The 20333-nt window shown below is 49.0% G+C and overlaps 1 protein-coding gene across 1 annotated transcript in view; it reads left to right on the plus strand.

Moving 5' to 3' along the window:
- Positions 1-2102: 2102 nt before the first annotated feature.
- AGPAT5 (1-acylglycerol-3-phosphate O-acyltransferase 5) overlaps positions 2103-20333 on the plus strand; it is a 62510-nt gene continuing 44279 nt past the window's right edge. The window contains exon 1 of the mRNA XM_029050582.2: positions 2103-2457. Within this exon, the coding sequence (XP_028906415.1) occupies positions 2236-2457 (222 nt within the window). The 5' untranslated portion in view covers positions 2103-2235. The remainder of the gene's footprint in view (positions 2458-20333) is intronic.

The raw sequence follows: 20333 nt of genomic DNA on the forward strand, positions 1-20333 counted from the left end.
AGTGACTTGTCCAAGGTCACACGAGCCTGTAGGAACCTAGATCCCGACGCCCAGGCCAGTGGTCTTTCCAGACAAGTTCCCTGAGAAGAAAGGACGGCGTAAGGAGAAGACCACGGGCCCGGGAGTCGGGTGACGTGGGTTCAAAACCCGGGTTGGCCGCTTGCCCCCTTTGTGACCTTGGGTGGGTCACTGTGCCTCGTGGGAAAATGGGAATTCAATCCCTGTTCTCTCTCTCCCCTTTATATTGTGAATCTCACGGGGACGGGGACTTTATCCACTCTGTTTATGTTGTACTTTCTACAGCCCTTACTACCTAGTTTTTTTACGGTATTTGTTTCCCCATTACGATAAGTCCGTTTACGCGTTTTGATGTCGGTCTCCCCTTCTTCTAGACCGCGAGCCCGTTGTGGGCAAGGATTGTCTCTACTTGTGGCTGAACTGTACTTTCCGAGCGCTTAGCGCAGTCCCCTCTACGCAGCAGGCGCTCACTAAATACGACTGAACGAGTCGTAGGGATGTGTGGAGCACCGGGGTGGACTGTTCCGCGTCCTGGGGTCGATCTAACTTCATCGGGTGCGACATCGCCTCCGTCCATTCATTCATTCATTCATTCAATAGTATGGAGCGCTGACTATGTGCGGAGCACTGTCCTAAATGCTTGGAATGGACGACTGGGCAACAGACAGCGGCCACCTCGGCCCGACGGCGGGCTCACGGTCTGACCGGGAGAGACGGCCACGCCGTCCCACCCTCGAAACAGAAGGGAGACCCGTTCTTTCAACCCCCTTTAAATAGTGATGGTGTGTGTTAGGCGCTTACTCTGCGCAGAGCACTGTTTTAGGCCCCGACGAGTCAAGCGCCCTGGCCAAGGTCACCGAGGGGGCAAATGGCGGGGCAGGGGGTGAGCTGACCCCTAGGCCACGTGCTTGCCCAAGGTACAACGATCATTGATCTTCCCGTCCCCCCCTCCATCGGTCCCCTCTTCCCCCTTGTCCAGTCTCTGGCCCCTTCCCCGCTAGAGAAGCAGTGTGGTTCAGTGGCAAGAGCCCGGGCTTGGGAGGCAGAGGTCATGGGTTCGAATCCCCGCTCTGTGGCAGCTGTGTGACTGTGGGTGAGTCACTTCACTTCTCTGTGCCTCAGTGACCTCCTCTGTAAAATGGGGATTAACTGTGAGCTCCTGGTGGGACAACCTGGTGACCCTGTATCTCCCCCAGCGCTTAGAACAGTGCTCTGCACATAGGAAGCGCTTAACAAATACCAACATTATTATTATTAGAGCCCAAGGGGGCGCCTACTACGACGACGCCTAGTGCTGTAAAGGACCAGCCCTCCTGGCTCAGGCCCCCCCCCCGCGCACTGCGCATGCGCCATAGCCGACCACCTCTCCCGCCCTCGTGCCTCAGCCCCGTTCCGCGCATGCGCTTAGTCGGCCACCCCCTCCTCCCTCCCGCCCTCGTGCCTCAGCCCCGCTCCGCGCCTGCGCCTTAGCCGGCCCCCCCTCCTCCCTCCAGCCCCCGTCCCTCAGCCCCGCTCCGCGCCTGCGCCGTGGCCGGCCGCCCCTCCAGCCCCGATCCCTCAGCCCCGCTCCGCGCCTGCGCCGTGGCCGGCCGCCCCTCCAGCCCCGATCCCTCAGCCCCGCTCCGCGCCTGCGCCGTGGCCGGCCGCCCCTCCAGCCCCGATCCCTCAGCCCCGCTCCGCGCCTGCGCCGTGGCCGGCCGCCCCTCCAGCCCCGATCCCTCAGCCCCGCTCCGCGCCTGCGCCGTGGCCGGCCGCCCCTCCAGCCCCGATCCCTCAGCCCCGCTCCGCGCCTGCGCCGTGGCCGGCCGCCCCTCCAGCCCCGATCCCTCAGCCCCGCTCCGCGCCTGCGCCGTGGCCGGCCGCCCCTCCAGCCCCGATCCCTCAGCCCCGCTCCGCGCCTGCGCCGTGGCCGGCCGCCGGCCCTCGGCCCCGCGGCCGTCTTCGTCTCCACCAATCAGGAGCGGCCTTTCGTGCCGAGGGGGCGGGGCCGGGCCCTCCCCCTCCGACGGCTGCCAATATGGCGGCGGCGGGGAGGGAGAAGGGGGCGGGCGGAGGGAGGGGCGGGTCCCCGAGCGGAACGGCCGGGGCGACGATGAGGGGGGAGAAGCAGCGGCTCGTCGGGGGCCGGCCCGTCGGGCGGTCGGCCGGTCCTTGCGTGTGAGGGGAGGGGAGGGGAGGGGAGGGGAGGGGAGGAGAGGGCGGGCCCGGGCCCCGAAGATGCTGCTGTCCCTGGTGCTCCACACCTACTCTATGCGCTACGTGCTGCCGGCCGCCGTCATGATGGGCACGGCCCCCACCTACATCCTGGCCTGGGCCTCCTGGCGCCTGCTGGCCGCCCTCTGCCCGGCCTCCCGCCTCTACCGGGAGCTGGACGACCGGCTCTACGCCATCTACCAGAGCATGGTGCTCTTCTTCTTCGAGAACTACACCGGCGTGCAGGTCAGTGCGCCGCGCCCCGCCCCGCCCCGGCCCGGCCCGCGGGGCTCCGCCGGAAAGAGCCCGGCCTTGGCCGTCGGAGGTCGTGGGTTCCGATCCCGACACCTGGCAGCTGGGTCACGGCGGGCGGGTCCCTTCGCCGGGCCTCAGTGGCCTCCTCGGGAAAATGGGGACGGGCCGGGAGCCTCACGCGGGGCGACCCGATGACCCTGGGCCTCCCCCAGCGCTCAGCACGGTGCCCTGCACGGAGGAAGCGCTTAGCAAATATCAACATCAGTAGTAGTAGTAGTATTCTCTGGGCCTCAGTGGCCTCCTCTGGAAAATGGGGATGGGCTGGGAGCCTCCCCTAGCGCTTAGCACCGTGCTCTGCACGGAGGAAGCGCTTAGCAAATATCAACATCAGTAGTAGTAGTAGTATTCTCTGGGCCTCAGTGGCCTCCTCTGGAAAATGGGGATGGGCTGGGAGCCTCACGCGGGGCGACCCGATGACCCTGGGCCTCCCCCAGCGCTCAGCACGGTGCTCTGCACGGAGGAAGCGCTTAGCAAATAACATCATTAGTAATAGTAGTATTCTCTGGGCCTCAGTGGCCTCCTCTGGAAAATGGGGATGAAGACTGGGAGCCCCACGTGGGGCGACCCGATGACCCTGGGTCTCCCCCGGCGCTCAGCACGGTGCTCTGCACGGAGGAAGCGTGGCTCAGTGGAAAGAGCCCGGCCTTGGCAGTCAGAGGTCATGGGTTCCGATCCCGACACCTGGCAGCTGGGTGACGGCGGGCAGGTCCCTTCTCTGGGCCTCAGTTCCCTCCTCTGGAAAATGGGGATGAACTGGGACCCTCACGGGGGACAACCCCATGACCCTGGATCTCCCCCAGCGCTTAGCACAGTGCTCTGCACATAGGAAGCGCTTAACAAATACCACCATTATAATTATTATCTCCATTTTACAGAGGGGGTGACTGAGGCCCAGAGAAGGAAAGTGACTTGCCCACAGTCCCACAGCAGGCAAGCGGCAGAGCCGGGAGTCGAACCCACGACCTCTGACTCCCGAGGCCGGGCTCTTTCCACTGAGCCACACTGCTTCCCATCATGAAGCGGCATAATAATGACAGTGATGGGAGGGGCGCTTACTGTGTGCCGGACAGTGTACTAGACGCTGGGGTGGGCACCGGTAAAGCGGGCTGGACGCGGTCCCCGTCCCACGTGGGGCTCACGGTCTTCATCCCCATTTTACGGATGAGGGAACCGAGGCCCGGACTAGTGAAGTCACAGTAATGGTAGTGGTGGTATTTGTTAAGCGCTTACTAAGCTCCAAGCACTGTATTGAGCTCTGGGGTAGATAGAAGGTAAGCGGGTTGTCCCATGTGGGGCTCACAGTCCTAATTCCCATTTTACAGAGAGGGAACTGGAGCCCCAGAGAAGTGAAGTGACGTGCCCCAGGTTGCACAGCGGTTCAGCGGGGGAGCTGGGATTAGAACCCAGGACCTTCTGACTCCCAGGCCCGGGTTCTATCCACCAATTAATGAATTAATGACCGCGTTGGTTAAGCGCTTACTATGTGCCAAGCACTGTTCTAAGCACTGGGGGGATACAAGGTGATGAGGTTGTCCCACGTGGGGCTCACTTTCTTCACCCCCATGTTACAGATGAGGTAACTGAGGCCCAGAGAAGTGAAGTGACTTGCCCACGGTCACACAGCTGACAAGTGGCAGAGCCGGGATTAGAACCCACGACCTCTGACTCCCAAGCCCTGTCTCTTTCCCCTGAGCCACGCTGCTTCTTGACAGGGACTGTGTCCGACCCGATTATCTAATATCCACCCCAGTGCTGTCAACGGTGCTCGGCACATCATAAATTCTTAATAATATTGCTATTTTGTTAAGCGCTTACTATGTGCCGAACACTGTTCTAAGCGCTGGGGTAGACACGGGGGAATAATAAATACCATTATCATTATTAGTGGGAAGAGCTGCTCTGGCCCAAGGTCGAGGTGTAATCCAGGCAGATCACATAGTCCCTGACCCACATGGTCGAAGGGGGAGGGCGAACGAGCGTTTACCGCCCCGTTTTATAGATGGGGAAACTGAGGCACGGAGCCGTTTCCCCAGTCGGTAAGCCGGGTCTTCCGCCTCCCAGTGCTGCGCCCCTTCCATCAGACCCCGCCGCCGGAGGGAATCCCCCCCCCCCGCCCCGAAGCCGTCCGTCTCTCCCAGGGGTTCAGTACAGCGCTCCGCCCAGAGGAAGCGCTTAGTCAATAGCCCACACGGATGGATCGACTGGATGTGGATCGACTGGATGTGGTCTCGTCGGGGCCCGGGAACCCCCTCGCCCGTTCCTCGGCACCCACCCACCTCAAGGTGCTGTATTTTCCGCCCGGGGGCCAGGGGTTCGACATTTGCTGTGGAGGACACCCCTCTCTTCCCCCTCCAGCCCGGGAGCTCCCCGTGGGCTGGGATCGTCACTCTCTACTACTCTCCCCCGACGCTCGGTACGGCGCTCCGCCCGCCGTAGGCGCCCCCTCGACGGGATTCGAAGAAGGAATCAGTGGGGACCGGCGTTAGGAAGGTTTTCGGGGTCATTAGCACGGCGATGACAGCGGCAAGGACGGTGGGGTCCGCCTTCCCGCCGCGGATCACGTCTCGTTTCACGTGGGGTCGGCCGGTCGTCCGAAGAGGATGCCGCGGTCAGGGCGATCGCGTCCACGGAGGTTGGTGTCGCACCGAGAATCTCCTGCACGCGGAAGGGATCTCACAGACACTCAGAAAACCAAGTGAACGCAAATTCCCCTCCCCTCCCCCCTCCCCGAAAAAGCAGGCTTTACACGCCGTTATGACAGAATTAGGAGAAATGGCCTATTGGAGACTTCAGGCCGATGCTACAGGTGGCTCGGACGTACTCGGTCCGCCGTATAAGTTTCTTCAACACTTCGGAGTGTGGTTTACTTTTTACCAAGCCTCAGAAGTTGCGATTGGTACTTGATGCACGTGAGGGTTCGAATGAAAACCTCCGCCCTGCTAGAAACTGGGAAGTCGTGAGTCACATTAATAAGAAGGCGCTCTTTTCAACTTGGGTTCCTAGCAGAACTGCCCCTCTTAACCAAGCAATCACCGTTCTTGGGATATATAACGGAGGTTTGTCGGTCGGTTGGGGGTAATTGCGAGTGGAGTACGACCCCGTTCTCGTGGTTCTGGTTGAGACCAAACGTTTCATTTTCAGAGAAGTGGAAATCTTGAAGACGTGTGGTGCGGCAGGACGGGTCCCCGTCTCTGGCCCTGTTCTGCTACTCGATTAATTACTGACTAAAACCAGTTCATTAAAATTCACCAAAATGGCAGTCAGTTTTTGCCCCCCCGGGTTAAAAAGACAGGAGCTAGAGAGACTTTGGGTAAAGTTGTGTGTTTTTTTAATTAACGTTCTCAAGATCGTACCCGCATCGTGCTGTGCCGTACACCGGGTGGAAAATATTTTTAACTTTATAATTTTAGAATTCAGATAGAGGAGGTGGTGTGGATGGCAGTGAAACAGTTTCATGAAAGTTTGTTGGGATTTAAGTTTTTAATGTCTATGGATTGATTCCATTTATAGTGGTCCTCCTCTCTCTCACCCCCCACCTTGGAGCAGTTGTTTACGTACTATTGTTAACCAGCTATCAATGATATGTCAGAATATTGCCCGTAATCATTTTTGTCCCTATTTAAAGACAGGAGATTGTTTAGGGATGGGAGAGTAAATGCAGATCCTCTCTTTATTCAAGAAGGTCCACGGGGAAAAAATGAGACAGTATTCTAACCTTACATTTTGAAAAAGGACAAAATTATGTCGTGTTCATACCTGTGGCTTGAAGCAATAGGTAGTATTCATTCCTTGCGCTGTGAAATCTTTAAGGTTTTTTTAAGAATTCGAACGATGCAAAGTAAAGAGAAACTAGAACACCGCAAAGAAAATAAAGTACTGCTTTTGAAGAAGTAATTTAGTGAATCCCATGAAAGATATTTTGATCTTTTAATTTGGTAATCTCTACATTCACTCTTTTGGGACGTTACAGTATAAAATACGTGGGCAAGTTAATCAGGTGTGGAAAATCAGGTTTGGAACATGGGGAAGCAGCGTGAAGTAGTGGAAAGAGCCCAGGCCTGGGATTCAGACCACCTGGGTTCTAATCTGGGATCTGTCACTTACCTGCTGTGTGACCTTGGGCAAGTCATTTAACTTATCTGTGCCTCAGTTACCTCCTCTGTAAAAGGAGGATTCCACACCTGTTCTCCCTCCTACTTACACCTTGAGCCCCATGTGGGACCTGATTATCTTGTATCTACCCCAGCGCCTAGTAGTAAAGTGCTTGGCACATAGTAAGAGCTTAACAAATACCACTATTATCATCAGTAGTGGGAGTACAAAATGTTCCATATAAGGACACGGTGGCCCGAATGTACTTTCCATCAAAATACATTTGAAATCACCATTCTTTTAAAAATTTTGTCATCAATTGTAATGTTAGAATGTGTGAATTAACATTTCAAATTACTTGGTTTGTTTTCCCCCTTCAGTTGTAAAGAAAATAAAAAGAAAATAATTCCTAAATTATCAATTTCATTCTCAAGCTATTAATGGCTCTTTTATGTGGGTGTCATAAAAAAAAAAAAAAAGGTCTCCCTTTCTGTTTCAGTCCCTCTTACTTTCTGGTAGACTAAACTCACGAGACTTTCTCCCCCCCATTAGTATTTATTATGAGCTACTATATAGCAAGACCTGATCTAGGCACTTAAAAGAGTTCGGCAAAAGTAAAAGAACCATGTGTCCTTCGGAATATTATTGCCTTTTTATTTTTCTACCTTCCATGGTTCTTTATCCAGAGTTACAGAATTGGTCGTCTCCTCTGGTCACCACTGTTCATAAAAGAAACTCGAGGTCCTATATTAGAATACAGTCATGAAAGTCTTGCCCTTGTGCAAGTCTTATTAGTCAGGTTGAGATGGTATTTGGCCTCAGAGCCTTTTTTGAAGCTTCCAGACATCTTTTTGTGTGTCCTCGCGATCCTCTACTTGGAAGAGGGTAAATCGTAAGATAGGTTAATTACCCGGCCCCATTTCCAGATGTGCGGGAGAAAGTCCGTGTTGGTGGTTCAGCTTAGAGAAGCAGCGTGGCTCTGTGGCCAGAGCCGGGGCTTGGGAGTCAGAGGTCATGGGTTCGAATTGCGGCTCTGCCACTTGTCAGCTGTGTGACTGTGGGCAAGTCGCCTCTCTGTGTCTCAGTTCCCTCATCTGTAAAATGGGGATGGAGACTGTGAGCCTCACGTGGGACAACCTCATTATCTACGCCAGCGCTTAGAACAGTGCTCTGCACGTGGCGCTTAACAAATACCAACATTATTATTATTATTAGCTCCCATCGACGGCAGCGTCGCTGGGCCCCGGGAAGCCGTAGCCGCGGCGAGTACGTGAGATTTCATTCATTTTGGTGCCACGGTTAGTGAGTCTTTCGATCAGGTTCAGACCTTCCTTTTCCCGAAGGCGACAGTACCTTCCCTGGGCCCGTTTGGTGTTTTTCAGAAGGCCGGCCAATTCACCGCCCCCTCTCACGCTCCATTTGGGAGCCCCCTTGGGCGGCGTGTAGGCTCCGAAACCCAGGGAGTGGCCGAGCCACCGCCGCCGGTGGGAGAAAATGTGTCCGTGGAAGATGCTGTGTGTGCCAGCTGGCATTGTTCCGGGAGGCAGTGGCACTTGAGTGAAGACCAGCCTCTAAGCTCCTTGCGGGCAGGGAAAGTGTCTGCCAACCCTGCTGTACTCTCTCAAGTACCCAGTACGGTGGCTCTACGCGCAATAAGCGCTCAAAAAGTACCACTGACGGAGTACCGCGCTTACAAAGAGCCACTCACGCGTCTAGGACTTTGCTAAGTTGGGCAGGGCCCTGTGGTGCCCCCAAAAGACAGCTGGCTGCTCGTAATCATTGTGTTATTTAAGTGTTTACCGTGCGTCAAGGACTGTACTAAGCGCTGCGGTAGACACAGGGTAATCACATTGTCCGACGCGAGGCTCACAGTCTTCATCCCCATTTTACAGACGAGGGAACTGAGGCACAGAGAAGTTCAGTGACTTGGCCACAGTCACACAACTGACAAGTGGCAGAGCTGGGATTCGAACCCACGACCTCTGACTCCCAAGCCCGGGCTCTTTCCACTGAGATCCGATCCCTGTCTTAAGTAGAGCGCACACGCTAAGCAGGAGGGAGAGCAGCTGTTGAATCATTTAACAGATGAAGCAACAGGCATTGAGAAGTTAGTGACTTGATCAAGTTCACACGGCAGTCAATTAGCAGAAGTGGGATTGGAACTCAGGTCCTCTCACTCCAAGGCCCGTGCTCTTTTCCTTGGGTCACACAGCTTTTCATTTCCACCTAGTCCCCTGTTCTTGGACATTTTCTGCCCTGGTCTTACTTTTGTCTTTATTTTCTGACACAGTTCTTTTAAAAATTAAGTTGCAAAGAAAATAAAGTTGAAGAATGAAATAAAGTACGTCCTGTGAATGATCATTCATAGTTTTCTTTTAACATAATTTCCCTTCATCCTCATGCTGCACTGGGTATCTTTTTAAATTTTTTTTTCCCAGTAATTCCTTATATCTTGCTCCGTTTTTCACTTGTTTTTCTCTTGCCTTGCGGTCTTTTCATTGTCCAGCTCAGAGATGGTCCTTGACTCCTCCTAGTAAAATGTTTAAAAGTCGTGCTGTATTTTCAACGATCGGTGATTTAAGGCAGGATTTTTGCATAGGTTAAGAAAAATTCCTGAAAAAAAAAAGAAATCATTTTAAGGAACATTTAAAAGTCTGAATTTTTTTAATTGTTCTGGGTAATTGCAGGTATATAAAATGTTACACAGTATTTAATATCTGTGGACTCTTTAAGGTGATAAGGTGATTCTTGAAATTTGCAAGTTGCAACCTAGCAGGTAAACCTGCTTTCATCAAATATGCACCTAGTTCTTCGGTGCCGGGTTTGGATTTAGCAAAATCCCCCGTTAAGGAAAATATGCACTGAAGTACTCGCCCAGGTCCGATACCGTGCGCATATACGTGAACTCAACTGTTTCTTCTGACGCTATGCCGCGCTGCCTCGAGGCGGTTTCTCCCCGATGGAATCAAGTTTTGTAATTCTGCCCTCAACTTGGAGTCAAAACGCACAGTGTAAGCATTGTTCTAGGAGAAGCGAGTGTACCTGGATGCTCTTTGGATTTCTTGATAAGCCTCAGTTCCCCCCCCAATATTAATTTGCTTTTGAATCAGTGGCGTTTACTGAACGCTTCCTATGTGCAGAGCACTGTACGAAGCGCTTGGAGAGGCGGGAACGTTCCCTGCCCGTCATGAGCTTACACGCTACTATGTCATTTAAAGATGTATTGAGTGCTGTGGGGTTGGTGGTGGGGCAGATATCAATGCCCAGAGGACACAGATCCAAGTAAACTGAGGATGCAGAAGGGAGAGCGAGCTGGGGAAAGGAGGACTTAATCAGGGAAGGCCTCTTGGAGGAGTTGTGACTTCAGGAATGCTTTGAAGGTGGAGAGAGTGGTGGTCTGGCGTATATGGAGCGGGGAGGGCGTTCCAGGCTAGGAGGAAGACGTGGGAAAGGAGTCGGCGGCGAGATCTGTTTCCGCTTGACGTTATTCTACTCTGTATTCGTAAACCCATTGAGTGCAAAGCTAAATAATGTTCCTGCAGTACCTCACATTCTTCAACTTTCTATCACCTTCCTCGGCGGTTCTAATTCTTCTTATTTTGTGTATTTTATTCCAAGTTTAAATGTGCTTTCCATTATTACTAAAATTAGAAAATCCCTGCTCCATTGAACTTTCTGGGCTCCTAAATTTAAATAACATTTTTTTTTTTCCTCAGAAAAGAGCAGACTCCTAAGTTGGTTTCTTCTTCGATATATAGTACCAGTGGTCAGGTTCATTTAAATTCCTGGGAAGGCCAGTGAGGTGCATTTTAGAAATTTGGGGTATTTAGCGAGGGATTGTTGTTTGTACTACTTTTATGTCCTAAATTTTGATATTTTCCTGAAAGAGAGGTAAGATCATCATTAACTTCAATGTCTTTCCACCTACCGTTCCATATACATTTCCTTAGGCATTTTTATTTATCAGCAGTAGCCTTTTCTTGTTTCCTAGGGTGTTAATCCTCTGAAAGTGTCTTATTCTTGGGATTAACTCTGGCTAATCCTAACCTTGCCTGTTTATTTTAGGCCCCAGCATGTATGCGGTTTACCATCTAGTTAGAGGCATATTGAAGAACAACGCATTAGGCCGATTTTCAACATAAATTAATTCTACTCACAGGTACTCTTGGCATTTATTGAGTGCTTACTGTGTGCTGAGCGCTATACTAAGCGTTAGGGAGAGTACAAGAGAAGAGTTGGGAGATCTCTTTCCCTGCCCCAAGGAGTTTGCGGTCCAGAGGGGGAGACGGACATTTAAAATAAATTAGGTCTATGTATGTGTGCTGTGGGGTGAATAAAGAGTGCAGATCCAAGTGGGAGGGCGACACAGGAGGGAGAGGGATTAAGGTAAATGAGGGTTTAGTTGAGAGGGGCGTCTTGGAGGAGATGTGATTTTTGAATAAGGTTTTCGCATGTGGGGAGAGGGGTCCGGTCCTCTGTCGGATCTGAAGGGGCAGGGGAGTTTCGGGCCAGAGACGGCCCGCGGACCAGAGGTCGGCCGTAAGATAGAGAGCTCTAGCCCAGATAGTCGAGATGCCGACTGGTGCATGTTTGACTCTTATTCATTACCTTTTCCGTGATGTCTTCTCAAGGAGCACTTTCATCTCTTAAAGCTTAACTAACCTAGTCATAATAGCGTTTACCGAGGGCTCATTGGTTATCACGCATGCACCGGTTTGACTCTGCTTCAGTTGGTGGATTTTTATACACTAACGCAGTTAAAACGGCAGGGGTAAAATGTGAATTCAGAAGCAAGTTCTGAATGATTAAAGTGTGGATTTTGGGCTTCTTGCCCGTCGTAACATTTTTTTAAAAAAATTGGGCTACACCCCAACCTTCTTATCTTTCAAATTTCTGCATTCTTAAATGCGCTGTTAACATTTTAGATGTGTTTGAGTGCATGCGGAAATATGGAGCCTTTTAAAATGTCTAAACGTCCAACTCTATTTGTTTAAATATCTCATGTCAGTATCCTGTGCTCTTGTAGTTACTCTGCCACGGATTTGCTAACTCCTACACTCCAGGGTTTTAAAGGCCCTTCAGAATCCTGTAGCTTCCAGGTTTCTGTTGCCATGGCGTGATTGCGTAAAAGGGCACAGGATGGTGTGATTGTTGTGGGCAGGGAACCTGTCTACCAACTCCGCTGCATTGTACTTTCCCAAATGCTCAGTGCAGTGCTCTGTGCATGGTAAGCGCTCAAGGAATACGAATGAACAAAGGTAAAGACTGTTGATTGATCGATCCTCTTGATTATGTACCTACGTTTTCGATACTAAAGGTTCGGCGGTTGTTTACCGGAGTGAATTTGTTTTCAGATTCCCTTAAGTGAGATGTGGGCAGTACAATCTGAGGGCTGACCTGGCCTGCCAGTCCATTCATTCCAGACCCCCACACTGCTCAATAAATGCAGAAGCAGCCCTTGCATCTGTTTAACTGGACTCCGTCAGTCCGTGATTGGAGTCAAGTAGACTGTAAAGCCCGGTAATGGGCAGGGATTGTCTCTATCTGTTGCCGAATTGTACATTCCAAGCGCTTAGGACAGTGCTCTGCACATAGTAAGCGCTCGATATTAAATCATTGAATGAATGAATCCCTAACCCTGTGTAGAACAGATGCTGGGGACTTAGGCGCCGTAGTCCCAGAAAAGGGTGGGAGTGGAAATGTAACTGCATCTCAGTTTTCCCTTGTACTATGCCCGTGCGCCGTCCTCTGCCTCTGCTTTTGAACGGACAGCCAGTTGAAGTTTGACGGGCAGGGACCAGTTTTTCAATGCCCCTGCCCCTCACCCATAACAGCCTAATACAGTCTATTTTACTGTGTGACCCTCGGCTGTTTATTAAAACTTCCTAAATAATTGCCTAACCTATCTTTCCCCAAAGCGGAGTTTTGTTCGAAGATTTATTGTATTAACTTTAGTGATTAGTCATTTTTGTCCAGGTATCTAATATCCCCTAACTTTTTTGTCTAGTGAAGTGATTGATGGTATAACTTTTTATTTTGACATGTTTTTAAAATTCTGGCGCTGCCCAGGGCAGAGCTAGAGGTTTTGGGACCTCAGGCGAATCACTTTTGAGGTAGCGTAGGCCACTTCTGACCAGAGGAAGGGCTGTGGATGAAATAGAATTTTTAAGGAATTTTGATCCCTCGAGAACATAAGCCCTCCTGTAACACTTAAGCAAGGTGACATAATTCAGTGCAAGGAAGTTTGAAAAAAAAAATCCTGCTCTGTGTAACACCTTAGTAAAACCTTGAGATTCTTACAAGAGCTGTTCAGGATTTAAGAATGTCATTTAAAATGGTAACTTTCATTTACATAGCTCTTTTACACCAAATGATTCAAAATACTTAATTAACTAAATGTATAACCTTTTTGTACATGACAGTTAAACTTTTAGGATGAAATATGGCAGTTAATTGCCTTTACCATTTCTTGTGAGGGTGAAAATTGGTTTTATTTTTATTAGCACTTAATATTTCTCATATTATCCTTTTTTTGAGCTGACAGGTGATCTTTTTTTTTTTTCCCCATTAAAGGTCCATTATCCTTTGGAATGCAGAATCAGTCATTTATGGAGGGCTTCCAGTGAGCAGATGACTTTACTAAGCGTTTGGGAGAGTTCGGTGTAACGATATAGCAGACGCATCCCCCGCCCACAACAAGTTTGCAGAAATCTTAAATCGTTTTTGTTATTTCTGTTCAGCAGAGGTTAATAAAGCTTAGGCAAGACAGCTTTAATCAGTCAGTATTTACTGAACTCATATTTTGGAGAGAGCACTGTACTAACTGAGAATATAAAGAGTTAGTAAACATGATCCCTGTCCTCAAGGAGCTTCCAGTCTAATGGGGAGAGTTCTGTAGTTGTTTACTAAGTTATCATGCGCTAACGAATTGTTTCAAATGGGAAATAAAGATAGTCTAATGGAATATAATCGCACTACTCAGTTGACTTTGAACCTGGCCAGGGATTTGCATTATTCCCTAATCTTGCAAGAACTTCCCAAGAGAAGTGATTAGGACCTTTGTTTTCGCACTCCTATCCATCGTCAACCAAGTATTTCCCAACTCCGACCGGCTCTGATGGCGCAGTTCTTTCTGGTACTCCTTCGGCCAGGGGAAGGCATCGTTGCAACCAGGTGGCTGTGGGCCAGTTTGGTGACCCTGCCGTATTTATGGAGCACTTACTCTGTGCAGAGCACTGAACCAAGAGCTCGGGAAAGCGCAGTACAACGGAATTAGCGGGCACGTTCGCTTCCCGTGACGAGTTTACGGACTAGAACGCCCGTGGTGTTCACCAGAGGGGTTTAAGGAGATGAGCTACCGTGCCCCGGGTACATCTGGGAGCTCCCTCGGCGGTCACTTGTGGGGGCTGCCCTTTTGGGGGACTGCCACACGCAACAGGCACTAAAGGAGGGCACTAAAGGAGTTAAATTCCCCTGCAGACCGGAGCAGAGCCACTTCTGCCGATCCGCTGAATCACTTGTCAGGCCGGATCCGGCCCACGGACCGTGTTTTGACCTTCACTTCTTCGCCGATTCTTTTTCAGATGCAAGGCAGGGTGTCTTCTCCAGCAGAACCTTTAAAAAGAAAATGACACCAAGAGGCAGACACGTGTGAGGGACATAATGTCCAGGGTGTGGGAGGGTGAACTGCCGATTGGAAGTGGGTCTTTGTGTTTTAAGCGAACGAAAACGTCAGTCATTACGGTCGGTTCTCCAGTAACATGGGAACTGCTGTCTCGAGGCAGCTCATATTAAGGAGAAGCTGCAGCTTGGTCCTTGGACCTTCATTTGACATTTGGGCGCTTGTATCCAGCCGTTTCTTCCGCCACCGCATCCAGGCCCACCCGGGCAGACACGAGTTGTAGGAACAACATTACCCAATTCCCTCCACAGAGTTCTGCCCCAAATCCCGCAAGAAAACAGGCGTCGGGATTGACTGTTCTCTAGCCTTAACCTCGTTTATTCCCCTCGTGTCTTCCCCCCCCCCCTTCGAAGCACCCGAAGCAGCGGTATTTATTGAGCGTCTGGGGTAGAGCATTTGTCTGAGATATACTTGGTCTACCACACTACGGGTAGTGAAGGTCTCAGGCTGCTGACGCTGCTCGGATCATCCAGAGCCGTCGTGCAACCGTAGTCTTCCCGGCGTCTGACGCCGTTTGCTGGCTGTACTGCTGCGGTTAAAATCCTAGCTAGCCCGTAGGCACAGAGATCGCGCCGGGAAGGGCGTTCCCGAAGGTATCGCTCAGCGGCCCAGTGGTCAGAACGGAGCGGGGATACGCCGCTGCCGTTCCGGTCTCCCCGTGGCCCGGGGGCACAGGATATGTCAGGATTTAGGGTCCAGAGGGAGTGGGCCACGGTTCCCACTGGAACTCCCCAGCCCCCTCCTCATTTAATCAGATCTGACCGCACTGCTAGAAGTCGGATCTAAGAGTTACAACAGTGTGAAGTAGACATCTGGATCCATTTGTATTTCGCTGCGTTTTCTCGGCAAGAGTCATCGTGTTCACAAAGCTCTCGAATAGGTACTGGGGGAAGATCCAGTTGCTTCCTTCCTCAGAATAAGGGCATGAGACCCTACCCATCAGGTCCGATTAGTAGGTGACTTTTACCGATAGACTTGTTGGTTGGTTTATATTCAAATTAAAAAAAAGGCCTATTAATAAATGGGTTTTAAGTTGAATCGGTGGAGTTGAAAACGATTTTAGTGTGCTCTTCCGAGCTCTTCAGCAGATGGCCTTTTTTTTTTTTTTTTTTTTAACACGGAGAGCCATCAGAGTCAGTGCACAGCAGTGCAAATCCCTCCTGTCCTGTGAACAAGTATATTTAGGATTAACAATAATAGTAGTTATGGTATTAAGTGCTTATTATGGGCCAGGCACTGTATTAACGCTGAGGCGGATACAGGCAAATCAGGTTAGACGCAGTCCGTATCCCACAGGGGACTCCCGGTCTTAATCCCCATTTTACAGATGGGGAAACCGAGACCCAGAGAAGTTAAGTGACTTGCCCGAGGTTATGTCACTTGTCAGAGCCGGGATTAGAACCCAGGTCCTTCCGACTCCCGGGCCCGTGCTCTGTCCTCAGGGCCACGCTGCTTCAGTATTTGCTTATATCCACTTCTTAGAGCAAAAAGCTTTTAGAACCATTTGCAGAGTCACCAAATTCTTGTTTGTGTCTCACGGGAACCCCGGCTGTCGTCTGCGCTGCCTGTTTGCTGTGCCTCATCACATGAGCTGGGGCTTCATTTTACCCTGAAAACGGTTACCTTGAAACGTAGCAACATAGAAACAGAGATAAAACTACCGACAGCAAAAATATTAAAACCAAAAAATAGGGTGGTAGTTACTGAGTGTAATTAAGTATTTGGAGCCCTCGATCTAGATGTTTTGACCTAGTTTATTTCCAAATGGCTTTGAATTTTCCCAGGACCATTGAGATGCCTAGGGAAGCGATATACTCTGACCACTGTCGTAGCTGATGGCCGTTTCTTAAATATTTTTTCTTTTTCAGACCATTTGGGAATTAGTTGGTGCCCAGAAATTTTCTGCCGCTTTACTGTTACAGTTACAAGCTTAGACAAGGTTAATTTAGAAAACAACAAAGGCCATGAATGGGTTAGAAACATTGATTACTTTAATTTGAATGACTTGCCGTGACGTAATTGGTGCCTTTAGATTTCAGTTTGGAAAAATTGAATTTTTTTATGAGAAATATTTTATGCTTTAAATTGAGTTTCTGTTCTGCCATGAAATATTAGCGTGTGGATGCACTTGGCACTTTTGTGTTTGTCATTAATTGGGCTTGCCTGAAAAAGCCCCGAAAAAGTAAATTAAACAGACATGGTAACTCCTCAAAGCCTTCCCAATTTAGAACCATAAGAACTATAATTTGTGAAGGCATTTTAATGTAATGACGATTGGTATAATTTCCCACATCTGTAAAAAATGACTTGTGGAAAATTAATTACTATTTTGTCAGTGTGGAAGAAACATATGAAATTAAATAACTTGCATTTAAGCAAAAAATGCTTATTTAAAATAGTATGGAGAGGTAAGGCTATTTGTAGCCTTGAAAATACGAACGGAAAGGAATGTTCCCAGATGTATTTTTCTGTCCCTTTTGACAGTTATTCCAATCGTTTCTGTGTTTTCTTTAACCGAAACAATTCCTTTTCCTCTGAAATATATAGAGAATCTTAATCTGGAAAGGATAGGACACTTAAATGCCTGGAATATATTTTTTTAAACGAATGTTTTTGCCTAAGAAAAAACCCAACTTCGAAAGCCATCAACCACCCTTTCTTCAAACCTCTGCCTCTATTGTCCAAGAGTAATTGTAGATACAGAAGTGTAGTTTAATTGACATTGTCTAAGCTGTTCATTTTACTTATAGTCAGAGAAATAAAGGGCTACCAACCAAATCACATATATATCTTCTTGATGAAATCCTTTTACAAAGTAGAGGTATTCCAGGACATTTTCAATTATGCATAAGATGCTTTACAATGAGCCTGCTCAAATTGGACTCTGACTTTTGTCAAAGGCGCACCGTTCCCTGTTTCACAAGGTCGTGTGCTTGCCGAACCATCTGCGTGTGCTTGTGCACCGGGGAAGAAATTTCAGAGAGTGAGTGGCCTTTGGGCTCCGTTTTTACCTCCGCGGTGGAAGAGAAGGGGTTAGATTCTATCTTCATTCATTCAGTCGAATTTATTGAGCACTTAATGTGTGCAGAGCACTGTACTGATTGATTGGAAAGTACAGTTCGGTACCAGCTAGAGACAATCCCTACCCAACAACGGGCCGAATATCAATACAGCCTGGAGGAGGGGCCTGGAAATTAGAGGACCTGGTTTCTAATTGAGACCTCTGCCAATTGCTTGCGGTGTGACCTTGGGCAAGTCACTTAACTTGTCTCTGCCTCAGTTTCTTCGACTGTAAAACTCATTCATTCAGTAGTATTTAGTGAGCTCTTACTATGTGCAGAGCACTGTACTGAGTGCTTGGAGCGTACAGTTTGGCAACAGATAGAGACCATCCCTCCCCAGTGATGGGGGGAGACAGCAAAATAAAACAGAACAAAACAAAACAAGCAGTCTAGCACAGACATCATCAAAATAAATAGAATCATAGAGATATACACATCATTGACAAAATAAATAGGGTAATATATATGCTAATATGCAGAGTGCTGAGGAGAGGGGAAGGGCAGAGGGCGGGGGGGGGGGGAATGGGGAGGGGAGGAGGAGCAGAGGGAAAGGGGGGCTCAGTGTGGGAAGGCCTCCTGGAGGAGGTGAGCTCTCAGTAGGGCTTTGAAGAGGGAAAGAGAGTTAGTTTGGCAGATGTGAGGTGGGAGGGCGTTCCAGGACAGCGGGAGGATGTGGGCCGGAGTCGATGGCGGGACAGGCGCGAATGGGGGGATTCATTACCCGTTCTCTCCTGCATAGGCTGTGTGAGCCCCATGTGGGACAGGCACTGTGTCTGACCGATTACCTTGTATTTACCGCCGTGCTTAGAACAGTGCTTGACACATAGGAAGTACATGACAAATACGATAAAAGTTAAAGCAACCACCCCGGTTTTCAGATACCTTGAAACCATGTTTAAAAATGGTGGAATTATTAAAATTACAATCATTTGGCGTGGCTTCTGTGCCGGGCATTAGGGTAGATATAAGGTTGGACACAGTCCCTGTCTTGCATGGGACTCCCAGCCTGAGTAGGAAGGGAGAGCGGGTATTCAATCTTCACTTTACAGATGAGGAAACTGAGGCACAGAGAAGTTAAGTAACTTGCCCAAGGTCACACAACAGGCGAGGGGCCGGGCCGAGATTAGAAATGCAGTCCTAAGTCCCAGATCTGTGCCCTTTCCACTAAATCGATAAACATTTTCAACTAGAAAAGACTATAGAAAGGTTAATCATTTGGTGGTATTTAATTGAGCACTGACTTTATGCATAGTAGTGTTCTAAGCACTTGGGAGAGTACAATACAATAGTGTAGAAGAACATTCCCAAATTCTATTATTGTGTGATAGCCAAAATACATATTTTGAAAGAACTGAATATTCAGTAGTTTCTCTGCTAAAAATATGACTGGAAATGACACACATTTTTGGAAAACCTCACGGGTATATTAATCTTCAAAGTCAATGCTTGACTCTCCGTACCATGTTTAGAGAGAAGGGAACAGAATAGTCTCCTGAATTGTCCAAGAATTTCTTTCAGTCTTAGAAAACAAAGACTACATGGGGCCCAGGCCTATCTACAGAGGACTTGACAACTGAGAATAAAATGACCTCTCTATGAGCCAGTAACTAGAAAGGTCAGGTAAGAATTCACTTTAAAGTGTGTCTTTCTGCTTGTGCTCCCTGTCCTCATTTCTCCTCTGGTCAACTTTTTCCATTTCCGCTGTGTTCATTTTCAGATATCCTGTCTAGTGGTTTACAATTTATCACTGGGATAACATAACTACCCCTTGAATATCCACAATAATAGGAAAATTAAACGATGGCCTGGGAAATGGAAATCCTCAAATAATGAAAAAGCCCCCTCGCTTGAGCCCGTGAGGCCAAACCCTTAGTACAGTGCTCTGCACACAGTGAGCGCTCAATCAATACGATTGAATTGCATCGAATGAACCCTTCCCTCACGAAACCTTTTATTAAAGCTGTTAATAAATAGATGCCCTAAAGAGTTTTGTCTCTCCCTTCCCCTTTTCCTTTCCCACACCATTTGATGGAGGTTCCAGGGTGAAGTTAAGTGGACCACAGAAGAACAGCAGAGAGAGGGACTGTTTATATATATTATGTGTATAATATGTATATTATGTTATGTATATTATGTTATATAATATATGTTAAGGCCTGTCTCCCCTTCTAGAATGAGAGCTCGTTGTGGGCGGGTAATGTGTCTGTCGTTTCATCGTGCTCTCCCAAGTTCTTCGTACAGTGCTTTGCACACAGGTGGCACTCGATAAATACGATCGAAGGAAAGGACCCAGAAAATCCATAAATCAAATATTATCCCTGGAATAATTAAAATTGACCATTCCTCTTATTTGACAAGATCGTCAATCCAGTGATGAATTATCAGTGGTACGATGGGTTTTGTTACCTGCATTCATGAGTCGCTTGAATTCTGAGCTGAATAGGGCAGTGAAAGACTATGTACAATGTGCAGTGAAAGAACTTAGGTTTTCATTTGCAGTGTGTAGAAAGCATATTGCCACTAATTAAGGCAGGGTCAGACCTTCACCAGAAAGAAGTCCTGTGTGCAGGAAAGTCATAATAGAGCTAGAAATGTGATCAAGTGATCAAGGGGGTAAAGTAGCTTCCTAACTAGTCGTGGTTGGGGAAGAATTGCATCTGGAAAGACAAGGTCACCAAGTCGAAGTCGAAATCAATATCCGAACGGGGCGAATACAGTGCGTGGCGCAGTGGAAAGAGCACGGGCTTTGGAGTCAGGGCTCATGAGTTCGAATCCCAGCTCTGCCATTTGTCAGCTGTGTGACTGTGGGCAAGTCACTTAACTTCTCTGTGCCTCAGTTCCCTCATCTGTAAAATGGGGATTAAGACCGTGAGCCCCACGTGGGACAACCTGATTCCCCTGTGTCTACCCCAGCGCTTAGAACAGTGCTCTGCACATAGTAAGCGCTTAACAAATACCAACATTATTATCCC

The sequence above is a fragment of the Ornithorhynchus anatinus genome, chromosome X1 (assembly GCF_004115215.2).
Source record: "Ornithorhynchus anatinus isolate Pmale09 chromosome X1, mOrnAna1.pri.v4, whole genome shotgun sequence".
NCBI classification, from domain to species: Eukaryota; Metazoa; Chordata; class Mammalia; order Monotremata; family Ornithorhynchidae; genus Ornithorhynchus; species Ornithorhynchus anatinus.